General features: G+C 52.8%; 1 protein-coding gene across 2 annotated transcripts in view; it reads left to right on the top strand.

Annotated features, from left to right (window-relative positions):
* Positions 1-25,582, top strand: part of ZFYVE26 (zinc finger FYVE-type containing 26) — a 269,476-nt gene that overhangs the window by 229,577 nt on the left and 14,317 nt on the right. For both annotated transcript variants that reach the window (XM_075329889.1, XM_075329888.1), the window contains exons 25-33: positions 870-997; positions 1,352-1,572; positions 2,344-2,491; positions 16,683-16,892; positions 17,022-17,240; positions 17,425-17,622; positions 18,714-18,913; positions 19,239-19,380; positions 19,713-19,772. In XM_075329889.1, the coding sequence (XP_075186004.1) occupies positions 870-997; positions 1,352-1,572; positions 2,344-2,491; positions 16,683-16,892; positions 17,022-17,240; positions 17,425-17,622; positions 18,714-18,913; positions 19,239-19,380; positions 19,713-19,772 (1,526 nt within the window). The remainder of the gene's footprint in view (positions 1-869; positions 998-1,351; positions 1,573-2,343; positions 2,492-16,682; positions 16,893-17,021; positions 17,241-17,424; positions 17,623-18,713; positions 18,914-19,238; positions 19,381-19,712; positions 19,773-25,582) is intronic.

Raw genomic sequence — 25,582 nt, 5'->3', positions numbered from 1 at the left:
GAGCTGTATCACACATACTTGAGTCAACAGCTGGCTGTGGCATGTTAGGAAATAATTTAACCCATGTATGCTTGATGAGGAAATCTCCAGTTTCATCCCGCTCCTTAGTTAAGAGGAGGTGGTTGAAGACTGAAGATACATAGCTTCAGGTGGAGGGGGATGAAGACTAAAGAGATACAACTCCCAAGACTTGTGTGTCAACTGACGAGCTGTATCTCGCATACCTCAGTCAGCAGTGGCGTGTGATGATGATGTGAGAAGAAAACCCATATTGTTCTTGAAGAGCTCTCCAGCTTCACCCCATCCTTCGTTAGGCTAACAGCATTATAGCAGTCTACTGAGACTGACTGTGCCCAACTAGAAAACAAACATTGAGGAGAGTGAACTTGGAGATAACCACTGTTTGTGCTCAGCAAGGAAGAGTTAATTCTTCACGTATGGCTGCCTGTGCTCCCAGCACTGACTGAGGTATGGGTGATACAGCTTTTGTCAGTTGACACACAGGTCTTGAGAGCTGTATATCTTCATGTTGCAGCCCATACTGACTAGTGACTAGGATGTGCGGGCTGCAGTTAGGATTATACCAGGGATGCCATATAATCTAATTATTAGATAACCCCTTTAAGAAGTAGATTGGCTAGTGGCTTAACCAAATTATTACTCAGTGGAGTTGGTGTGGCTCATTTGGCAGGATCCAGTCCAGCGTCAATGTCTGTAATCTGCCAGAATCCGCCTCATGGCCTCCCTGGCTTATTCTTTTTGATTAGTCGTCCTGGTGTGATTTCGTCATTGCAGTGTCAAAATTTAATTTAATTTTATTTTATTTTTTTTCAACACCACTTTGCTAAGTCTGTCTTTGTATACTACAGAAAAAACATCTGAGACCCTGAATCTGTCTGAAGTGCTCAGGCTTTCTAAAGCTGCGGAGGTGCAGTGGTGGCTAACACTTATCGAAGCTGAAAATGAAGCGGAGAGGAATGAGTTTTATTACGAGCAGGTATGTGCCCTTCATTCTTTGTGTGTTCAGCTAAAAAAAAAAAAAAGTTCAACCTTGTGTTCATCTGAATGTTTAAACAGGAATTGTCCGCAGGTTGGAAGAGATGTTTTGTTTTTCATAAATGCCTTTTATTTATTGGTCATTTTTATGATTAACAAAGAGACGTGGCTAACAAGATCCTCTAGGGTGTGTCTTTTGGCTGTATTGCATTATAATTTAATGAGCAATGCCCCCTTGGTAAAGACCATAATAATTACTTTGTGCCCAGTAGCTTCTCCTATTGTCCGATATCAAATCAGACAGGTGAACTATGCAATGTTGCCTAAATGCAGATCTCTTCTTCATGCTGTGCAGGCCCCAAGTGCATCGCTGTGCTCTGCTATCCTTAACCTGCATTCAAAAAGCGATGAGTGCGGCTACCAGCTGATAGACCGCTGCTGCCTCCTGTCCAAAGGGCTGACAAACCCCGAGATGGATAGCCGTCTTCTACTGGATATCATGAAGAATTTGCTGTTCAATGCCAAAATGATTTTTGTGAAATCTGCAAGGAGTCATGACCTTGCACTGTGTGACAGGTAACTAGTTCATGCCTGAAGATCAAAATGATCAGAGTTTATCAGTTTTTACTAAAAATATTCCTCCCACTTAAAGTGGTAAGGAATAGTCGTTAAAGCAGCGGCCAATAGTCCTTCAGGTTAGGGTGGTGGCCAACAGGCCTTCGGGTTAAGGTGGTGGCCAACAGGCCTTCGGGTTGGGGTTGCGGCCAACAGGCCTTCGGGTTGGGGTTGCGGCCAACAGGCCTTCGGGTTGGGGTTGCGGCCAACAGGCCTTCGGGTTGGGGTTGCGGCAAACAGGCCTTCGGGTTGGGGTTGCAGCCAACAGGCCTTCGGGTTGGGGTTGCAGCCAACAGGCCTTCGGGTTGGGGGTTGCGGCCAACAGGCCTTCGGGTTGGGGTTGCGGCCAACAGGCCTTCGGGTTGGGGTTGCGGCCAACAGGCCTTCGGGTTGGGGTTGCGGCCAACAGGCCTTCGGGTTGGGGTTGCGGCCAACAGGCCTTCGGGTTGGGGTTGCGGCCAACAGGCCTTCGGGTTGGGGTTGCGGCCAACAGGCCTTCGGGTTGGGGTTGCGGCCAACAGGCCTTCGGGTTGGGGTGGCGGCCAACAGGCCTTCGGGTTGGGGTGGCGGCCAACAGGCCTTCGGGTTGGGGTGGCGGCCAACAGGCCTTCGGGTTGGGACGGCGGCCAACAGGCCTTCGGGTTGGGACGGCGGCCAGTAGCCCCTCCATTTACACCAGATGTTTTTCCATTGACTAAGGTGGGTCAGATTTTCATAAATTATTCCTTACAGTTACAGCAGTAAGGTGGATCTGCTGAAGATTTTAGTTGCAGCCTCCTACCAGGACATCCCTTCTCTGGATGAGATTGTCAGACCAGCCGCTGTGGTGCGGTTACGAAATCGACTATTGGAATCCGAATACTACAACTTGGCAATTGAGGTACGACATCTGAAAGTGCAGAAAGTGATGTTTTACTTTTAATGTTTTCCCACTGAAGTCAAATTTTTTGGTTTGTTATTCCAAGAGCCACAATTTATTTTTTTCTTTGAACTAGCTGTGTAGGTCTTATCAGCCGTAACATTGAAAAATTGGCAATATTGGTAGGTGTCACTTTTGACACCTATAACTTGATTATGGGGTGTGAATGGCATGTCCAAATTAATCAAATAGTGTTATTTATCCAAAGCCTCTGAATGCCTAAACAAAAAAAAATAATATATATTTATTTCTTTATCGTTCCTATGGGAGACCCAGACCATGGGTGTATAGCTTCTGCCTCCGGAGGACACACAAAGTACTACACTCAAACGTGTAGCTCCTCCCTCCTAGCATATACACCCCCTGGTAGCCAGTCCTAGCCAGTTTCAATGCTTTGTGTTCAGGAGGTCACACACACACATGCATTCTCTGATTTTTGATTTTTTGGATTTCAAAGATTTGGAAGAAAAGCTGGTCCAGTCTGGACTCCCGGCATGTCCCTTCTCACCCCACTGTGTCGGCGGTGTTGTTAAGGTTGATTTTACAAGGCTGGAGCCTTCACATGCCGCGCTCCTTCACCATCCCCTGTGGCTCTGGCTTGAAGTGGGAGCCATCACGGTTCTCACTGCTTTGCAGGAGACCGGTCTCCATCCGCAGCCCTTTCAGGACCCTGCCGGACGGAGCGATCACCCCCCAGGGACCTGGCACCTGTGTCTCACAAGCTAAGTACATGAGACGTTATTACCACAGAAAGTGGTCTTTCCAGGGGTCCCTTGTACTTTATTTATTGGGGAGAGTGTATTTTATGTCTGTGTTAACATTTCCGGCCGGTTCTCCAGTTTTCACTGGAGAACCGCGCCGATGGTGCCTGCACGCTGGCCGCATGTTTAAATCTAGGCCCCGGCTTCGCCTGAGGCCTAGTTTCGGTTTTCACTGCCCCTGCATGTCAGTCATGCAGAGGGACAGTGCGGCTCCGCCCAGCGACTGTTCAGCACAGGGATCGGACACTCCTCACTGAGGAAGGATTCCCTCCCCTGTCTACTTCATTTGCCCGCTCTCAGAGTAGGCCCCGCCCCCTCTCCTCGCTCCGGTCGCCATTTTCTCAGCGTTCTCAGTGTCTGCATAGGCACAGAGATTCCACATTGTGACAAGTGGGGGCCTGGGCTGGGGGACTGAAGGGCACAGAAATGTATGTTAAACGGTCTGGCAAGCCACAACCTCCGGTTTGTGCAGCTGCTTATTTTATCTGTTTATATACTCTGCTGGGGGCCATTCTGGACAGAGCCCCCACTTCTGCAGCATGTCTCACATCAGAGCAAGGCTGCAAGGCTGTTCTTAATATGCACTGTATGTAGACTCGTACGGCCTGTACCGAGCACATAAACACAGTGGTCCCTCAGCCTGGAGGCTCATCAGTGGTCCCTCCAGCTGCTCCGGCTCCGGTGGCTGAACCCCCGGTTTGGGTAGAATCCGCTCTTTCCAGGGGACAGCTGTCCCGGACTCTGCTGAGCATGCATTAGCCCCCTTCTCAGGGCGTTTTCTGCTGCTACGGCTCGCTCAGCAAAGCTCACAGAGGACTCTCCTTCTGGTCTCAGACCCCGTCCTCCTAAAATGGAGACGCAGGGTCCCCTGTCCTTCCCCGTCCCGCAGCTCTGATTCACGAGCTGACTCACTGGACGAGGAGGATGTCTTTACCAGGGGCTCGGACGCTACTTTATGTACCATTGATCTGTCCGAAGGTGACGCAGATGCTAATGATTGGATTGCGTCCATTATACTTGTACTGGACCTCCATCCGCCTGTATCAGGGGAGCATTCCCCGCTGGCAGAAAGGCATCAGTATACCTTAAAGAGAACAAGGAGTGTGTTCCTTAACCACTCCAGTTTTCAGCCCACTGTGACCAAGCCCAGAGCCTGTCCTGTCAGACGCTCCCAAAGCGTGGTTCTTATGACTGTTTCCCCCTTCCACCAGAGGTGGTCAAGGAGTGTGCTCATTCACCAAGGGTGGTCCCTCCGGTGTCTAGACTTTCAGCCCGGATAGTTGTATCAGTGGCTGACGGCACCTCTATAAGGATCCCACTGTACATTAATTCTGTACTGGACTTCAATCCGCCGGAGTTTACCTTGCCTAAGAGAACAAGGAGTGTGTTCCTTAACCACTCCAGTTTTCAGGCCACTGTGACCAAGCCCAGGGTCTGCTCTGACAAACGCTTCCCATGAAGCGTGGTTCTGATGACTGTTTTCCCTTTCCACCAGTGGTGGTCAAGGAGTGGGCTCATTCACCAAAGGTGGCTCAGCCCGGACCGTTGTATCAGTGGCTGATAGCTCCTCACTTAAGGTTTTGCTGTCCGCCAGGTTGTCCTTCTGGCCAAATCTGTATGGAGGCGGCAGGAGCCTCGTTCTCCTCAGCTTTGCAGCAGTGCGGGCTTTTGTAGCCATCTCTGCTTCTCTAGAGGAGATGCATTCCCTCACAGGGACTCTATGCCCGAAATGGTTGCCTGAACTTCCAGACTTCAGTCTTTTCATCCTATGCCATGTCTGCCATGCTGGAGACTCTCACCGCACTGCGGTGGCCTCGGCTAATTTCCTCGCTATCCGCAGGCTCCTGTGGCTTCGGAAGTGGAAGGCAGATGCTTCTAAAGAAGTTCCTTGCTGGGCTCCCTTTTGTTGGGACCAGTCTATTCGGAAACAACTGGATGAAATTATTAAGGAAGCTCTTGGCGGGAAGAGTTCTTCCATGCCACAAACCTAAACCAGGAAACCTGTCCAGGGCAGGAATCAGTTGAGGTTTCGTTCTTTTCGTTCCTCCATCTGATCGTTCTCTAAGCCCTCGGCCTCGTCCACTAGCTCGGCCAAGGATCGTAATCCCAAATGGCGCTCGAAGCCGCGTCTTCAGAAACCACAGGAGATGCTGCCACTAAGTCAGCCTCCTCCGGGCTATCTGGCCACGCCAGCAACGTCCTTGGTTGGTGGCGGGCTCTCCCACTTTGGCGACGTATGGTTTTTACACGTCTCCGATCAGTGGGTGCGGGATTACATCTCCCATGGCTACAGGATAGAATTCTATCCACCCGCCAAACAGATTTTTTTCTGTCCACTCCCCCCTGCTCCAAGGCCGCCGCCTTCTCACAGGCCGTGGCATTCTTGCAGGCCAATGGAGTAATTGTACCGGTTCCCGACTGGGAACGGTTCTGAGATTTCTGCTTAAATCTATTCCTAGTCCCCGAAGAGGGCGGTGCCTTCCGACCTGGATCTCAAGCTTTTCAAGCATGTTCAGGTGCGGCGTTTTCACATGGAGTCTCGGTCTTGTTCCGTGTGTTTTCACCGGATCAATCATGCAATCTGAGTGGTCCAATTCGTGGCTCTTCCCTTGGGGTTAGCCACGGCCCCTCGAGTATTCTCAAGGTTGGGGCAGCTGTGATTGCGGTCCTGCACCTCTAGGGGTTGGCAGTGATCCTTTTGCCCTGGACTGCCTTCTTGTCGGGGCTTCATCCAGTGCAGACTGTTAGCAGAGTGCCTCGCTCACTCTCGCCACTCTAACCAATTCGGGTGGCTTGTCATTCTGTCCAAGTCCACTCTGACTTCGACCCAGAAGTTCACGTACCCAGGGACGCAATTCGAGACTCTGTCGGCACTTGTGAAGCTGCCCTTAGTCAAACAGTAGTCCCTCCGCTGGCGGTCGACGTCGTTCCATCAGGCACCTAATACAGGTGCTGGATCACATGGTGGCGTCAATGGAAGCGATTCCCTTGCCCAGTTTCACCTGCGTCCTCTGAGGCTGGATATTTTCCGCTGTTGGAACAAGCGGACTTCCTCCTTCCACGGAGTGGTGGCTTCGCCACGGACCAGGGGCTCGTTTCAGTGGTGGCTTCGGCCCCTCTGTCTCAGGGACGCCCCTTCCTGGCCCCGTCCCGGGTGATCCTCACCAGGATGCTAGTCTATCCGGCTGGGGAGCAGTATATCTCCACCATGGAGCGCAGGGCACTTGGACTCTGTCCGAATCAGCCCTCTGGATCAATGTGCTGGAAATCAGAGCTGTGTTTCTAGCTCTCTAAGCCTTTCACCATCTGTTGGCGGCCAGGCACATTAGAGTCCAGTCAGACAACGCGACAGCGTTTGCCTACATCAACTTCCAGGGCGGGACTCTCAGCCGCCTGGCAATGTTGGAGGCTCAACGCATTCTTCAGTGGACGAAGGACTCCTAGTCCACCATATTCGCAGCCCACATCCCACGTGGAAAACTTTGAGGTAGATTATCTCAGCCGTCAAACCGTGGCGATCCTCAGGTTTTTGCGGCAGACGCACTGGTTCAAGTTTGGTTCCAGCTTCGTCTGTCTTACGTGTTTCACCCTCTAGCTCTTGCCCAGAGTCCTGCGCAAGATCAGAAAGGAGGGCCGTCGGGTCATTCTCATACTCCAGACTGACCCAGGCAAGCTTGGTACCCTGACCTGCTCCATCTGTCCGTAGGGGTGCCATGGCATCTCCCGGACTGTCCAGACCTTTTCTCACGAGGTCCGTCTTTCCGCCAGAATCTTGCGGCTCTCAGATTAACGGCGTGGCTTTTGAGTCCTGGATCTTGACGACTTCTGGTATCCCTCCTGAAGTCATCTCCACTATGACTCGAGCTCCGAAGTATCCTTGGCCTTTTTTGGCCTTGCCGACCCTCAATTCCCTTAAGGGACAGGTCTCGGCTCTGTCAGTGGTTGTGCCAGCGGCGTATCGCCCGGCTGGCTCAGGTGCGCTCCTTCATGCAGGGCGCATCTCACATCATTCCGCCTTACCGGCGGCCTTTGGAGCCCTGGGACCTTAATCCGGTCCTCACGGCTTCCGGAAACCCCCCCCTTTGAGCCTCTTAGAGAGGTTTCTTTATTTCGTCTTTCACAGAAAGTGGTCTTTCTAGTGGCCATAATTTCCCTCAAGAGAGTCTCTGTTTTGGCTGCACTCTCTTCGGAGTCACCCCCTTTTTTGGTTTTTCATCAAGACAAGGTGGTTCTCCGTCCGACTCCGGACTTTCTCCCTAAGGTGGTTGCTGCTTCCACCTTAACCGGGGCATTTTCCCTGCTTTCCTTTTGTCCGGCTCCTGTTCATCGCTTTGACAAGGCGTTGCATACTCTGGATCTGGTGCGGGCGCTCCGGATCTATGTGTCTCGCACCGCTGTTCTTAGGCAGTGCACCTCTCTTTTGTGCTGACCACTGGTCAGCGTAAGGGCCTCTCGGCATCTAAGCCGACCCTGGCTCGTTGGATTAGGTCGGCCGTTTCCGATACCTACCAGTGTACTCAAGTGCCTCCCCCGCCGGGGATCAAGGCACACTTGACCAGAGCTGTCGGTGCCTCTTAGGTTTTCAGGCCCAGGCTGCGGCTCAGCAGGCCTGTCAGACTGCCACTTGGATTAGTCTGCATACCTTTTCGAAGCACTACCAAGTGCATGCTCATGCTTCGGCAGATGCGAGCTTGGGCAGACGCATCCTTCAGGCGGCTGTCGCCCATTTGTGAAGTTAGGTTTCGCCTACTTCTCAGTTTTTCCGTTTATTCCCACCCATGGACTGCTTTGGAACGTCCCATGGTCTGGGTCTCCCATAGGAACGATGAAGAAAAAGAGAATTTTGTTACTTACCGTAAATTCTTTTCTTTGTCGCTCTATTGGGAGACCCAGACAATTGGTGTATAGGCTATGCCTCCGGAGGCCGCACAAAGTATTACACTCAAAAGTGTTAAGCCCCTCCCCTTCTGCCTATACACCCCCCGTGCTCCCACGGGCTCCTCAGTTTTTTGCTTTGTGCGAAGGAGGCAGACACGCACAGCACAGCTCCACAGATTAGTCAGCAGCAGCTGCTGACTATGTCGGTTGGAAGAAAAGTGGGCCCATATAGGGTCCCCAGCATGCTCCCTTCTCACCCCACTCTTGTCGGCGGTGTTGTTAAGGTTGAGGTATCCATTGCGGGTACGGAGGCTGGAGCCCACATGCTGCTTTCTTTCCCCATCCCCCTCAGGGCTCTGGGTGAAGTGGGATCCTATCGGTCTCCAGGCACTGAGACCGTGCTTCATCCACAACTCCTGTGGAGACTGCTGGATAGGAGCCGGGTACCGTTCAGGGACATGGCCCTGCTAAGTGAAGGTACTCTGTATCCCTGTGGGGACCGCGCACGGCAACACCTCAGCTTGCTGGGTGTGCTAGTGCACCGGGGGACCGGGTTAAACTGTGCCATTACACACTCAGCGTCGCTGAGTGTGTTTATATGTAGGGGCTACCGCGCTAACCGCCGCTGCCATGGGATACTGCGGCGCGGCTGGGACTTGTAGTTCGCCGGGGACTTCGGCGTTGACCGCGCTTTTACGGCGGCCACGCTTATACTCGAGTCCCCGGCTTGGCTTGCGGCCTAGTTTCCCTTTCTCCCGCCCTCAGCCCTGACAGGCAGGGGAAGGGCGGGACGCTGCACGGAAGAGCAGCACTGAGGGCTGGAATATGATTTCCATACTCCACCCCCCTCACTGTGCACAGTGTGAGCACCTCGGCTACGCCCACGGCTCCCTCCTCTCGTCAGGACGCCGCAGCCATTTCCTGTCAGCTCCTACGACGCTGCAGAGAGGGACAAATCCTGAGAGACCCAGACACGGTCTCTGGTGGCCTCATAACCGCTTTAGGCGGCTGGTAAGCAGCACCTGTGGTGCTAGCCTCATGGTGCTGTAGTGTACTGATACATTATTTGTTTTTAGTATATATTTTACACTGTATGAGCACAGTTCATTCTGGCTATATACCCTAGTGTGTTACTCAGGGAAAACAATAGCATGGCGCCCACAAAAGGCAGGGGTGCCAAAAACACAGGCTTATTATGCTGCCTGCGGCGCTTGTACGACCCAGCTGCCGGCAGGTTCCATTGACCCTCATTGTGTGCATGTTCGGCCCCGGTGACACTTCTTTAGCCAGGGCCTCTGCTAAGAGGGGCCCAGGGGGAGCCACCTGTTGACACTGTCCTAGTGACGGGGACGGAGTTTGCAAAACTCTCTGAGACTATGGCTAAGATACTAGAAGCCTTGCAGTCCAGGCCGGTATCTCAGCAAAGGGACTCTGTTGAATCATTGTTCCCTGGCCCCCCTCAGTTGGACCAACAATGTCCTCCCGGGGTATCTCATACATCCCAGGCTGAGGGTTCTGACTTAAACCCCAGCCCCAGACCGACTAAGCGGGCTCGCTAAGAATTTCCCTCGACATCATATTGTTCAGGGTCTCAGCGGGGGGAATCTCTGGTGATAATGCGGAGACAGCTGATCAGGATTCTGATCCTGAGGGCGCTCTCAATCTTAATACTCCAGACGGGGACGCCATACTGAACGTTCTTATTGCGTCCATCGATCAAATGCTGGATATTTCTCCCTCAGCTCCTCCGGCGGAGGAGTCAGCTTCTCTTACACAGAGTATGTTTCTAGACCACTCTGATTTCAGAGAGGCAGTCCAGAATCATCATGCTTGTCCAGATAAGCGTTTTTTCTAAGCGCCTTAAGGATACACGTTATCTTTTTCCCCCTGACGTGGTTAAAGGTTGGACTCAGTGTCCCAAAGTGGATCCTCCAATCTCCAGACTGGCGGCTAGATCCATTCTTGCAGTGGACGAGGGGGCCTCGCTCAAGGATGCCACTGACAGGCAGATGGAGCTCTGGTTGAAATCCATCTATGAAGCTATCGGAGCTTCTTTTGCCCCAGCATTCGCAGCTGTATGGGCGCTACAAGCTATCTCAGCAGGTCAAGCACAAATTGAAGCAGCCACATGCACGGCCGTGCCACAAGTGGCATCCATTACCACCCAGACCTCGGCAATTGCGTCTTACGCTATTATTGCTGTCCTGGACTCTGCGAGCCGTACGGCGGTCGCGGCCGCCAATTCGGTGGTACTCCGCAGGGCCTTGTGGCTACGGGAATGGAAGGCAGATTCTGCTTCCAAAAAGCGCTTAACCAGTTTGCCAATTTCTGGCGACAGGCTGTTTGGCGAGCGTCTGGATGAAATCATCAAACAATCCAAGGGAAAGGATACATCCTTACCCCAGTCCAAACAGGACATACTCCAACGGAGGAGAGGGCAGTCGAGGTTTCGGTCCTTTCAGGGCGCGGGCAGGTCCCAATTCTCCTCGTCCAAAAGGTCTCAAAGTACAAAGGAACTCTGATGCATGGCGGTCTAAGTCACGTCCTTAAAAGGCCACCGGAGGCGCCGCTAACAAAGCGGCTTCCTCATGACTTTCGACCTCCTCTAGTAGCATCCTCGGTCGGTGGCAGGCTTTCCCGCTTTTGCGACACCTGGCTACCACAAATAAAAGACCGCTGGGTGAGAGACATTCTGTCTCACGGTTACAAGATAGAGTTCACCTCTCGTCCCCCGACTCGATTCTTCAGGTCATTCCCGCCTCACTAGCGAGCCGAGGCTCTTCTGCAGGCGCTGCGCACTCTGAAGGCAGAAGGAGTGGTGATCCCGGTTCCTCTTCAGCAACTGAGCCACGGTTTTTACTCCAACTTGTTTGTGGTCCCAAAGGAGGACGGGTCTTTCCGCCCGGTCCTGGACCTGAAACTGCTCAACAAACATGTAAAAACCAGACGGTTCAGGATGGAATCCCCCCGCTCCGTCATCACCTCAATGTCCCAAGGAGATTTCCTTGCGTCGATCGATATCAAAGATGCTTATCTCCATGTACCGATTGCTCCAGAGCACCAGCGCTTCTTGCGCTTCGCCATAGGAAATGAACACCTGCAGTTCGTGGCACTGCCGTTCGGCCTGGCAACAGCCCCACGGGTTTTTACCAAGGTTATGGCTACTGTAGTAGCGGTCCTCCACTCTCAGGGTCACTCGGTGATCCCGTACTTGGATACTGATCAAGGCACCCTCTCAAGAGGCATGCCAACACAGCCTCGACGCTTCCCTGGAGACTCTCCAGGGTGTCGGGTGGATCATCAATTTTACAAAGTCAAATCTGACACCGGCCCAATCGCTGACATATCTTGGCATGGAGTTTCATACCCTCTCAGCGATAGTGAAGCTTCCGCTGATCAAGCAGTAGTCACTACAGAAAGGGGTACAATCTCTCCTTCAAGGCCAGTCACACTCCTTGAGGTGCCTCATGCACTTCCTGGGGAAGATGGTGGCAGCAATGGAGGCAGTCCCTTTCGCGCAGTTTCACCTGCGTCCCCTTCAATGGGACATCCTACGCAAATGGGACAGGAAGCCGACGTCCCTCGACAGGACCGTCTCCCTCTCTCAGGCGACCAAAGCTTCCCTTCGGTGGTGGCTCCTTCCCACTTCATTATCGAAGGGGATATCTTTCCTACCCCCATCCTGGGAAGTAGTCACGACAGACGCGAGTCTGTCAGGGTGGGGAGCGGTTTTTCTCCACCACAGGGCTCAGGGTACGTGGACCCAGCAAGAGTCCTCGCTTCAGATCAACGTTCTGGACATACGGGCAGTGTATCTTGCCCAGAAAGCGTTCCAGCAGTGGCTGGAGGGCAAGCAGATCCGAATTCAGTCGGACAATTCCACAGCGGTGGCATACTTCAACCACCAAGGCGACACACGCAGCCGGCAAGCCTTCCAGGAAGTCCGGCGGATTTTGATGTGGGTGGAAGCCACGGCATCCACCATATCCGCAGTTCACATCCCAGGCGTGGAAAACTGGGAAGCAGATTATTTCAGTTGCCAGGGCATGGACGCAGGGGAATGGTCCCTTCACCCGGACGTGTTTCAGGAGATCTGTTGCTGCTGGGGGGTGCCGGACGTCGACCTCATGGCGTCCCGGCACAACAACAAGGTACCAATGTTCATGGCACGGTCTCAAGATCCCAGAGCTCTGGCGGCAGACGCCTTAGTTCAGGATTGGTCGCAGTTTCAGCTCCCTTATGTGTTTCCTCCGCTGGCACTGTTGCCCAGAGTGTTACGCAAGATCAGGACCGACTGCCGCCGCGCCATCCTCGTCGCTCCAGACTGGCCAAGGTGGTCGTGGTACCCGGATCTGTGGCATCTCACAGTCGGCCGACCGTGGACACTACCAGACCAAACAGACTGGCTATCTCGAGGGCCGTTTTTTACATCTGAATTCTGCGGCCCTCAACCTGACTGTGTGGCCATTGAGTCCTGGACCCTAGCGTCTTCAGGGTTACCTCAAGACGTCTTTGCCACTATGAGACAGGCTAGGAAACCAACGTCCGCCAAGATCTACCACAGGACGTGGAAAATTTTCCTGTCGTGGTGCTCTGCTCAGGGTTTTTTCTCCCTGGCCTTTTGCCTTGCCCATTTTTCTGTCCTTTCAATCTGGACTGGAAAAGGGTTTGTCGCTCGGCTCCCTTAAGGGACAAGTCTCAGCGCTCTGTGTTTTTCCAGAAGCGCCTAGCCAGGCTTCCACAGGTACGCACGTTCCTGCAGGGGGTTTGTCACATCGTTCCACCTTACAAGAGGCTGTTAGAACCCTGGGATCTAAACAGGGTTCTGATGGTTCTTCAGAAACCACCATTCGAGCCAATGAGAGATATTTCTCTCTCACAACTTTCGCAGAAAGTGGTTTTTTTCTAGTAGCAGTCACTTCTCTTCGGAGAGTGTCTGAGCTAGCAGCATTGTCGTGCAAAGCCCCTTTCCTGGTGTTTCACCAGGACAAGGTGGTTCTACGTCCGGCTCCGGATTTTCTCCCTAAGGTGGTATCCTCCTTTCATCTCAATCAGGATATCTCCTTACCTTCTTTTTATCCTCATCCAGTTCACCAATGTGAAAAGGATTTGCACTTGTTAGATTTGGTGAGAGCACTCAGACTCTACATTTCTCGTACGGCGCCCCTGCGCCGCTCGGATGCACTCTTTGTCCTTGTCGCTGGCCAGCGTAAAGGGTCACAGGCTTCCAAATCAACCCTGGCTCGGTGGATCAAGGAGCCAATTATCGAAGCTTACCGTTCGGCTGGGCTTCCGGTTCCCTCAGGGCTGAAGGCCCATTCTACCAGAGCCGTGGGCGCGTCCTGGGCTTTGAGGCACCAGGCTACGGCTCAGCAGGTGTGTCAGGCGGCTACCTGGTCGAGCCTGCACACTTTCACGAAGCACTATCAGGTGCATACCTATGCTTCGGCGGATGCCAGCCTAGGTAGACGAGTCCTTCAGGCGGCGGTTGCCCACCTGTAGGAAGAGGCAGTTTTTACGGCTCTCTTACGAGGTATTATTTTACCCACCCAGGGACTGCTTTTGGACGTCCCAATTGTCTGGGTCTCCCAATAGAGCGACAAAGAAGAAGGGAATTTTGTTTACTTACCGTAAATTCCTTTTCTTCTAGCTCTAATTGGGAGACCCAGCACCCGCCCCTGTTTTTTTGTGTACACATGTTGTTCATGTTGAATGGTTTCAGTTCTCCGATATTCCTTCGGATTGAAGTTACTTTAAACCAGTTTATAATTCTTTTTCCTCCTTCTTGCTTTTGCACCAAAACTGAGGAGCCCGTGGGAGCACGGGGGGTGTATAGGCAGAAGGGGAGGGGCTTAACACTTTTGAGTGTAATACTTTGTGCGGCCTCCGGAGGCATAGCCTATACACCAATTGTCTGGGTCTCCCAATTAGAGCTAGAAGAAAAGGAATTTACGGTAAGTAAACAAAATTCCCTTCTTTCTTATAGTTCCGACATGGGAGACCCAGCACCCTCCCTGTTGCCTGTTGGCAGGTTTCTTGTTCCGTGTGTTTTCACGGCTGTTGTTGTTGTAGACAGAGGTTCCGGTTGTTCCGGGTTTTGCTCTGTCTCTACTTGTGGGTGGATGTCCTCCTTCAGCTTTTGCACTAAACTGGCTAGGACTGGCTACCAGGGGGTGTATATGCTAGGAGGGAGGAGTTACACGTTTGAGTGTAGTACTTTGTGTGTCCTCCGGAGGCAGAAGCTATACACCCCATGGTCTGGGTCTCCCATGTCGGAACTATAAGAAAAAGAATTTACGGTAAGTAACAAAATTCTCTTTTTTTTCTCTGGCTCACAAAATAAGATCAAAATTTGTATGGATCCCAAAATGGAAATGATAAAATCCTGACCTTGCAATAAAAAAAACCCCATCAACCAAAATTTTTAAAAACTAATGGCTCTTGGAAAAATTGAAGACAAAACTGCCGACCCTGGTAATTACTTCGGCTGCTTTCACACATCCATTTTTTTGCAGTCAGGCACAATCCGGCAAAAAAATGGATAAAACTGATCCGGCGCCGGATCCATTTTATTCCCCATTGTCTTGTATTAGTGCCGGATTGTGCCAGATGGCCTTGCATTGCGTCCGCCGGATCCGGCGAAAATTTCTTGGTCCAGCTGCCGGAAAGGACGCAGCATGCAGCGTTTTTGTCTCCGGCAATAAAATGGACCCGGCGCCGTCCAGCATGTTGTATAATGGAAGCCTATTCAGTCATCTGGAAAAAAAAAAGCATTCCTGTGATGGATCCTTAGATGAGATGTGAATTTATTTCTGGCCTGCCTCTCTGTCTGTCGGTCTCTCCCCCCTCTCCCCCTCTCCCCCCCTCTCATACTCACCGATCACGGGCGCGGCTCTGCACGGCGTTCACACTGCTCTGGTGGCCTCTCCTGCTTTTGAAAATGCCGGCCTCTCATTATTCCATCTCGTATTCTCTGCTTCCCCCGCCCACTGGCGCCTATGATTGGTTGCAGTCAAACACACCCCCACGCTGAGTGACAGCTGTCTCACTGCTGCCAATCACAGCCACCGGTGGGCGGGTCTATATCGTGCAGTACAATAAATACATTTAAAAAAAACGGCGTGCGGTCCCCCCAATTTTGATACCAGCCAAGGTAAAGCCACACGGCTGAAGCTTGGTATTCTCAGGATGGGGAGCCCCACATTATGGGGAGCCCCCCAGCCTAAAAATATCAGCAAGCATCTGCCCAGAATTGCCGCATCCATTAAATGCGACAGTCCCGGAACTCTACCCGGCTCATCCCGAATTGTCCTGGTGCGGTGGCAATCGGGGTAATAAGCAGTTAATGACAGCTCATAGCTGCCACTAAGTCCTAGGTTAATCATGGCAGGCGTCTGAGACACCCCCCCTTGATTAATCTTTAAGTGAAAGTAAATAAACACAATCACAGAAAAATCCTTGAAGACAAAAAAAACCACCCTCTTTCACCACTTAATTAAAATCCCCAAATACCCCTTCAGGTCCGGTGCAATCCACACTAAGTCCTGCGACGCATCTAGTTCTGCTACATGAAGCTGACAGAGAGCGGCCACAGACCACGACTGCTCTCTGTGAGCTCCATGCAGCAACTGAAGTCAGTCGCGCTATCAGCGATGACGTCACTTAGGTAGTGCCGGTGTGTGCGATGATGATGGGGGCGGTAGTGTCAGTGTGTGCGGTGATGATGGGGGTGGTAGTGTCAGTGTGTGCAGTGATGATGGAGGCTGTAGTGCCTACGTGTGTGCGGTGATGATGGGGGCGCACTGGTGTGCGGTGATGATGGAGGCGGTAGTGCTGGTGTGTGCGATGATGATGATGATGGGGGCGGTAGTACTTGTGTCTGTGTATATGTGCGGTGATGATGGGGCGGAAGTTCCTGCGTGTGTACGGTGATGGGGGCGGTAGTGTCAGTGTGTGCGGTGATGATGGGGGCGGTAGTGTCAGTGTGTGCGGTGATGATGATGGGGGCGGTAGTACTTGTGTGTGTGTGTGTGTGTGTGTCTGCGTGTGGTGATGATGGGGCGGTAGTGCCTGCGTGTGTGCGGTGATGATGGGGGCGGTTGTGTGTGTGTGTGTGTGTGTGTGTGTGTGTGTGTGTGTGTTTGCGCGCGCGCTGATGATGGGGGCGGTAGTGCCAGTGTGTGTAGTGATGGGGGCGGATGTGTGTGTGTGTGTGTGTGGTGATGATGGGGACGGTAGTGCCAGCGTGTGCGGTGATGATGGGGGTGCTAGGGTCAGTGTATGCGGTGATGATGGGATCTCTCTCCTTTTGACATGAAAAAGAAAAAACAGACAAAAACGGATGTTTTATTTGTTTTGTTTTTTTTTAATGGATCTGTCATCAATGCCACATCTCCTACGTTGCATCAAACACACCGGATTGTGCCTGATGGCAAAAAAACGGATGTGTGACAGTAGCCTTACTCTACAGCACGTTTTTGATATTTGCTGGTCATACAATGCTTTCTAATTAGGTATCTACAAAGACGGGACTGGACCCCTCCGGTGTATGGCACGCCTGGGGCATGGCCTGCCTCAAATCTGATAATTTACCGGGAGCGAGGGAGAAGTTCAGCAGATGTATAAAAGCACCTTTAGATCTGAACCAGAAGAACATTGGATCCAAGCTGCTGGAAGACATAATACAACACTTGGAGTCTGCCGCCAAACCCATCCTGCTGGTGGTAAGTCTGGATGTGTGCTTCTTAAGACTGCAAAACACCCCTGACCCCCCGGCGTATCACATCCAGCCCCATCTTGTTATTTAGTGTGCTCATATTGTGAGAGAGGCCATGTTTGCTCCTTTCTTGCAGAAAGACGATGAATATTTTGCCACATTGAAAGAACTGGAAGGGACCCTGAAAGCTCGCTGCTTATGGTACGAGATGATGCCGGAGGGGAAGATCCAAAATAACACGTACTACCAGGAGTGCCTATACTACCTGCACACGTATGGCACACACCTGGGCATCATACAGTTCTACATGAGACACGACCTCATGCGAGATGCCTTGCTGCATTTGCTGAACAAGGTAGTGTATAATGACGGGCCACCACCCGGGAAATAGGAGCCCGATAGATTGTAATTTTGGTCGGCAAGATTGGCACAGATGATGTTGAGCAAAAAAAGTACCGTGGTCCAATGGCCACATTGGATTGTGTTTTAAATCTCTCCCCGATGTTTGGCGTAATCGGATTGCTTTTGATTTCTCCCAGGAATGTCCCGGTGATATTTTCATAGAAGGCATTTTCGTGTCCACCTATGAAAGTGGCAAGCTGCAAACGCTGGAAACCATGTTGGAATCAATCGACCCAGGTCTGGACAGTTGGAGCACCTACCTCATCGAAGCCTGCAAACACCTCCAGCAGAAGAACTACTACAACATCTTGTATGAGCTGCAGCAGTTTATGAAGGTGAGGTCAGAACTGTCAGTCATCATTACAGATGCCTAAACGGCAGCCCGTGTTCTGAAAATGGGTGGGCAGCTGGAAATGCTCAATGCCGGAGCTTCCTTGTCTTCTAATGGCGGCCGCAACTGGGTCCTGCACATTTGATGCTAATGGGAGGTGGATGGGCAGTGTCCAGGCATGGCCACTATGCGAAGACGGGACAGCTCCGAAACTGAGCTTTTCTGGCCATCTGTTACCCCCCCCCCGGGTGGCAGAGGTGTCTTGTCAGTACAGAACTGCCCTACACTGTGTGAATGGCCCCCTACTACTTGAATAACATAATTTCTCCAGTCTGTTCTTTGCATGAACAACACTGGCCTAATGTCCTCTTCATGGAGGACAATGCTCCGGCTCATCAAGGTCACATCATTAAGGAATGGCTGCTGGTGCCTGGGGGACCTCAAATGGAGTGGCTGCACTTTCTCCAGACCTGAATCACATAGAAAACCTATGGAATCATCAAAGTCACTGTGTAGAGGCCATAACTCTGTACCCCAGAACCTCAGTGACCCGAGCACTGGGTGTGATGCCATGTCTCAGCAGACAATAATTCTACTTGTGACCAGCAGGAGGCGTCATTGTCAGCTGTAATTGATGATCAAGGCCACAGGCAAGGTTTGTTTATACTTTAGTCTCCTGCTATCATTTGATCTCTTGTTCTTTTATGAAGCCCACAGGCTGGGCTTCACAGGAGGATTACGATCACTGATATGACAACTCATTGGCACCTCATAATTGCGTCATTGGGAGAGAAAAAAAAAGCAATAGGCACTAGAACCGATAAGTGTCACGATTGCACTACTCAAATTAAGTAATGGTGTTGGAGATTGATCGCCATTTAATTGGTTAAACAACAGCGATCAGAGCTAGCCCGGGTTGCTGCTGTTACTTACAGATGTCGGCATCTGCCAGATATGGTGCTGGCTCAGCTCCTGAGCCCGCTCCATTCGTGTAGGACATAACATAACGTCGCAACAAGGTTAAAAGCAATTGTCCACGCTGTGTGATACAGAAATCCTGACTTTTACTTCTTCTGATCTGTGACTTTCTCACAGGACCATGTGCGCGCAGCCATGACCTGCATACGATTCTTCACACACAAAGCTAAAAGCTACAAGGACTTGGGTAACAATCAGACCTGGCTGGTCAAATCCAAGGACCATCTAAAAATCTACCTAAACGAAGTGTCTGGAAGCAACAGGAAAAAATTATTCGACACTTTCAGGAAGAAAATGTCGGCAACTGACGTGTCCAGGTAAGTCCTCCAGAACCTTATATCCATTGGCTCCTATAGATCTGTGGAGTTTTATATACTGGGAGTGGGTGAGACGCGATCATAATCTGTTGTGAATAGTGTGATCCTCGTGTCTATATTGGCATATCTTCTCATTGTTATCCTGTCTGTGATGATAATGAGAACGCTGCAAAGGTTTTTGTTTTTTTTTGGGGCAGGGGGTTGAGATAGAAGTGTTACAAAATCTTGTTACCAACCTTTAAAAGCTGATATTCATAGACAAAAATTCCAGGAAAGCAGTATTGAGATCGCACTGCAGATTAGGACGCTTATTCTTGTCTTCCAGGCACATCAACACTGTGGAGCTTCAGATGGAAATCACCAAGTTCCTGCAGAGGTGTGAGAGTTTGCAGACCGGGGAGGTGTATGAAAAGCAGCCGCCCACGCTGTTTGGGCACAGTGCCATGATGATAGATGTGGCCAGCAAGGTAAGAGAAATCTCGTCTGGTGCAGTGAAGCACAACTTCACACCCCAACCCATATATTATTTTCTGGGGTCCCAGGCCTTTTCTTGTTTGGTGCGGAGAGCTCCCCTCGTGCTGACCTGCCTGCATTTTCCAGTGAAGCATTAATTAAAGGGGTCATCTGATAAAAACAAGTTATTCCCTTGGGATAGGTTTGGCGGAACCTACCACTGCGCCATTATGGAGCTGCCGGAGAATGAAGAGCGCAGCCCTTTAGGGAGTTAATGGAGCAGCGGTCAAGCAATGTGCACTGCAGGTCCCAGCGATCGGCCCTTATTAATTATTTTTTTTTTCAGGTTATATTAGGAGGGAAGAATGTAGAAGAAGGGTTTGGAATTGCTTTTCGAGTCATTCAGGTAAGATGAACGTATAGGAATCATCCACATGTAAGATATTGCTATTTACCGTATTTTTCGGATTTTAAGACACACTTTTCCTTCCAAAAATTTGTGAGGAAATTGATGGGTGCGTCTTATAATCTGAATGTAGCTTACTGGGGTTGGTGGTAGAGGGGTCGCAGGAGGCTGTGTGGGTGATGCGGCGGCTGGTGCTGGGGCGGCTGTAGTAGCTGTGCTAGTGAGGCTGTGTGGATGCTGCGGCGGCTGTGTGGGTGCTGGGGCGGCTGTGCGGGGTCTGCGGCGACTGGTGCTGGGATGGCTGTGCAGGGTCTGCAGTAGCTGGGGCGGCTGTGCGGGGTCTGCAGTAGCTGGTGCTGGGGTGGCTGTGTGGGGTCTGCGGCGGCTGGTGCTGGGGCGGCTGTGCGGGGTCTGCAGTAGCTGGTGCTGGGGCGGCTGTGCGGGGTCTGCAGTAGCTGGTGCTGGGGTGGCTGTGTGGGGTCTGGGGCGGCTGTGCGGGGTCTGCAGTAGCTGGTGCTGGGGTGGCTGTGTGGGGTCTGCGTCGGCTGGTGCTGGGGCGGCTGTGCGGGGTCTGCAGTAGCTGGTGCTGGGGCGGCTGTGTGGGGTCTGCGGCGGCTGGGGCGGCTGTGCGGGGTCTGCGGCGACTGGTGCTGGGATGGCTGTGCGGGGTCTGCAGTAGCTGGTGCTGGGGCGGCTGTGCGGGGTCTTCAGTAGCTGGTGCTGGGGTGGCTGTGTGGGGTCTGCGGCGGCTGGTGCTGGGGCGGCTGTGCCGGGGTCTGCAGTAGCTGGTGCTGGGGTGGCTTTGTTGGGGTCTGCGGCGGCTGGGGTGACTGTGCGGGGTCGTTGGCTGGGGTGGCTGTGCGGGGTCTGCGGCGGCTAGTGCTGGGGTGGCTGTCCCGGGGGTCTGCGGCGGCTGGGGTGGCTGTGCTGGGGCGGCGGCTGGTGCTGGGGCGGCTGTGCGGGGTCTGCGGCGGCTGGTGCTGGGATGGCTGTGCGGGGTCTGCAGTAGCTGGTGCTGGGGCGGCTGTGCGGGGTCTGCAGTAGCTGGTGCTGGGGTGGCTGTGTGGGGTCTGCGGCGGCTGGTGCTGGGGCGGCTGTGCGGCGTCTGCAGTAGCTGGTGCTGGGGTGGCTGTGTGGGGTCTGCGGCGGCTGGTGCTGGGGCGGCTGTGCGGCGTCTGCAGTAGCTGGTGCTGGGGTGGCTGTGTGGGGTCTGCGGCGGCTGGGGTGGCTGTCCCGGGTGTCTGCGGTGGCTGGTGCTGGGGTGGCTGTCCCGGGGGTCGGCGGCGGCTGGTGCTGGGGCGGCTGTGCGGGGTCTGCGGCGACTGGTGCTGGGGCGGCTGTCGGGTCTGCGGTGGCTGGTGCTGGCACTACAGGACGGGCAGTGAGTTGGCGCATGCACAGATTAAGCTCGCAGCTGAAGATCTCATCTGCACCCGCGCTGCCTGCAGCCCATTGATTTCCCAAGTGCAGACTTCAGGAAAATGATGGCCGGAGGTGGCGCTTAAGCAGATGAACGCTCGACTTGCCATTGAGCCAAGAGCTCAATCTGTGGTAACTCCGACCGCCATTTCTTTGAAGCTTGCTGCCGGCCGAGCCCCAGCGCAGCCGCCCCAGCGCAGCCGCCCCAGCACAGCCGCCCCAGCACAGCCGCCAGTTTCTGGGACACCCACCGCCCCTGCCTCCTGTGACCTTGCACCACCACCACTGCCACCCCCTCTGGTGAGACACTATCGGATTATAAGACAAACACCATTTTCTTTTTCGCTCCTAATTGGGAGACCCAGACAATTGGGTGTATAGCTATTGCCTCTGGAGGCCACACAAAGTATTACACTTAAAAGTGTAAGGCCCCTCCCCTTCTGGCTATACACCCCCAGTGGGATCACTGGCTCACCAGTTTTGTGCTTTGTGCGAAGGAGGCAACACATCCACGCATAGCTCCACTTTTTAGTCAGCAGCAGCTGCTGACTATGTCGGATGGAAGAAAAGAGGGCCCATACTAAGGGCTCCCAGCATGCTCCCTTCTCACCCCACTGTATGTCGGAGGTGTTTGTAAGGTTGAGGTACCCATTGCGGGTACGGCGGCAGGAGCCCACATGCTGATTCCTTTCCCATCCCTTTTTACAGGGCTCTGGGTGAAGTGGGATTTACCGGTCTCCAGGCACTGAGACCGTGCTCCATCTACAGCCCCTGGAGAAGATGCTGGATGGAGCGGAGTACATCAGGGACATGGCCCTGCTTCCTCAAGGTACTCTGTGTCCCCGTGCATTTGGCGCTCACACCGCAGCATGCTGGGTGTTGTAGTGCGCCGGGGGACATCAGCGCTGCGGCGCCTGTGCCATGGCCTCATTCAGCTTCGCTGAAGCAGGCTCACTTATGGGAATTGGTCGCGCCGGCCGCTGGGACTGCGTCGCGGCTGGCACTTGTGGTGCGCCGGGGACTTCAGCGCGGCCCGCGCTTTTACGGCGGCCGCGCTGATAACTAGAGTCCCCGGCTTTTGCGGCCTGCTTCCGTTCGTTCCCGCCCCCAGACCTGCCAGTCAGGAGAGGGGCGGGACGCTGGCCACTTCTAGGTATCGGTCGCGCCGGCCGCTGGGACTGCGGCGCGGCTGGCACTTGTGGTGCGCCGGGGACTTCAGCGCGGCCCGCGCTTTTACGGCGGCCGCGCTGTTAACTCGAGTCCCCGGCTTCTGGGCCTAGTCTCCCTTCGTTACCGCCCACAGCCCTGACAGTCAGGGTAGGGGCGTGACGCTGCATAGCACAGCAGCGCTGAGAGCTGGAGTATGTTTTGCATACTCCACCCCTCTCACTGTGTGCACTGTGAATCCGGATTCCCGCACTTTCTCAGGCACGCCCACGGCTTCCTTCTCTACAAGGACGCCGGCAGCCATTAGTGTCAGTTTCTGTACGATACAGAGACAAGTGTGGAAGACCCTGGCATTCTGATAGTCACACAATCGCTGCAACAGGCGTTAAGCAGCACCTATGGTGCTAACCCCACTAGTGCAGAAGTGCACTTATAGATATGCTTGTACTATATACATTGCACTGTTTGGTCGCACGTTGTATATACCCTCCTGGATTATGCGGAGGAGTTATCAGCATATTCTCTGTGTAAAACAAAGGTGCAGAACCACATGTTTTTCTATACAGCTGGTACAGCATGTACGGCTATACGGCCGGCAGGTTACATAGACTCCCATTGTATGCACTAATGGCCAGGGGATGAGGACGGTGTCTGCAGTATTTACTGACAGTTTTTCTGAGACTATGGCTATGATACTAGAAGCCTAGCAGTCCGGACATGTCTCTCACAATATGGGCACTGTTGAATCATTGATCCATGGCCCCCCTCAGTGTGAACAACTAACAGCTCCGGGAATGTCACACGCATCCCAGAGTCACGGCTCTGCACGGACGTCAGTCCCAGACAGCCTAAGCGGGCTCACTATGAGCGGCCTCGGTTTCATCAGGGTCCTAGCAGAAGGACTCGCTGTGTAATGAGGCGGAAGTAGCGGCTCAGGATTCTGATCCTGAGACCGCTCTCAATCTGGATACACCTGATCGTGACGCCATAGTAAATAATCTTATAGCGTCCATCTATAGAATGTGGGTTATTTCTCACAGCTCCTCCAGTGGAGGAGTCAGCTTCACGTATTTTTCTGGACCACTCTGCCTTCAGAGAGGCAGTCCAGGAACACCACGCTTATCCAGATATGCGCTTCTCCAAACGGCTTAGGATACACGTTATCCCTGTCCCCTGACTTGGTCAGGGACTGGACCCAGTGTCCCAAGCGGCATCCTCCAATCTCCAGGCTTGTAGCTAGATCCATAGTTGCAGTGGGAGATGGAACTGCTGTTGGCTCCGGCATTCTCTCCCTTGGGGCACTCCAAGCTATTTCAGCTTGTCTTACACAGATTGACACGGTTACACGTACATCTGTGCCGCAGGTGGCATCCTTAACCTCTCAAATGTCTGCATTTGTTTCTTACGCGATTCAGGTTGTCCTGGACTCTGCGAACCGTGCGGCGGTAGCCTCCGCTACTCCGTGTTTTTAAGCAGAGCCTGGTCTGCTCGTTAAGTGAATGGAAGGCAGATTCTGCTTCCAAAAAAGGTTGCCTAACCAGTTGCCTTTTTCTGCTGACCGACTGTTTGGTGAATGTAACCATTAAACAGTCCAGGGGTAAGGATTCATCCTTTCCTCAGCCCGGACACAACAAACCCCAACAGAGCAAGAGGCAGTCGGGGTTTTCGGCCTTTTCGAGGCTCGGGCAGGTCCCATTTTTCCTCGTCCAATGTGGACTCAAAAGGATCAGAGGAGCTCAGATTCTTAGCGGGCTCAGTCACGCCCAAAAAAGCGACAGTCTGAAAACCCGCTTCCAAGGCGGCTTCCTCATGACTTGCGGCCTCGGTCGGTAGCAGGCTCTCCCGCCTTGGCGATATTTAGCTGCCATAGGTCAATGACCATTGAGTGTGAGACATTCTGTCTCACGGGTACAGGATAGAGCTCACTTCTCGTCCTCCAACTCGATTCTTCAGAATTTCTCCACCTCCCGGCCGAGCCGCTGCTCTTCTGCAAACAGGGTGCACTCTATAGGCAGAAAGAGTGATGACCCCCGTTCCTCTTCAGGAACAAGGTCACGGTTTTTACCCCAGATTCTTTGCGGTACCTATAACAACGGGCCGTTCTGTCCCGTTCTGGATCTAAAAATGCTCAGCAAGCTCGTGGACACCAGGCGGTTCCGGATGGAATCCCTCCGCCATGTCATCGCCTCAAGGTCCCAAGGATATTTCCTAGCATCATTAGGCATCAAGGATGCTTATCCACACGTGCCGATTGATCCAGAGCACTAGCGTTTCTACGCTTCGTTATAGGAGACGAACACCTTCTGTTCGTAGCTCTACCTTCCGGCTAGCGACAGTCCCACTGGTCTTCGCCAAGGTCAGGGCAGCAGTAGTCACAGTCCTGCACTCTCAGGGTCACTCTGTGATCCCGTATTTAGACGATCTACTTGTCAAGGCACTCTCTTAGGAAACATGCCAACACTGCCCGAACGTTGCGCTGGAGACTCTCTAAAGTTTTGGGTGGATCATCAACTTTTTAAAGTCAGATCCGACCCCGACCCTATCGATAACATATCTAGGCATAGAGTTTCTTACTCTCTCAGCGATAGTGAAGCTTCCGCTAGACAAACAGCATTCACTACGGGCTGCAAGCTCTTCTTTAAGAACCAGTCGCACACATTGAGACGCCTCATGCACTTCCTACGTAAGATGGTAGCAATGGAGGCAGTTCCTTTCGCGCAGTTTTACTGCGTCCACTACAATGGGACATTCTCCGCCAATGGGACGAGGAGTCGACGTCCCTCAACAGAGTCGTCGTTCTTTCTCAGGCGGCCAAGGAATCTCTACGGTGGTGGCTTCTTCCCACCTCTTGGTCAAAAAGAAGGTCCTTCCTATCCCCATCCTGGGCGATAGTTACGACAGACGCGAGTCTATCAGGGTGGGGAGCAGTTTTTCTCCACTACAGCGCTCAGGGTACGTGAACTCAGCAAGAGTCCACCCTTCAGATCAATGTTCTTGAACACAGAGCAGTGTATCTTGCCCTACAAACCTTCCAACAGCGGCTGGAAAGCAAGCATATCCGACTTCAGTCGGACAGCTCCACAGCGGTGGCATACATCAACCACCAAGGAAGAACGCGCAACCGGCAAGCCTTCCAGGAAGTCCGGCAGGTTCTGATGTGGGTGGAAGACACGGCATCCACCATATCCACAATTCACATCCCAAGTGTGGAAACTAGGAAGCTG

Source organism: Anomaloglossus baeobatrachus, chromosome 12 (genome assembly GCF_048569485.1).
Source record: "Anomaloglossus baeobatrachus isolate aAnoBae1 chromosome 12, aAnoBae1.hap1, whole genome shotgun sequence".
NCBI lineage: Eukaryota > Metazoa > Chordata > Amphibia > Anura > Aromobatidae > Anomaloglossus > Anomaloglossus baeobatrachus.
Note: the sequence above shows the minus strand (reverse complement) of the source record. Positions and strands in the feature narration are given on the sequence as shown.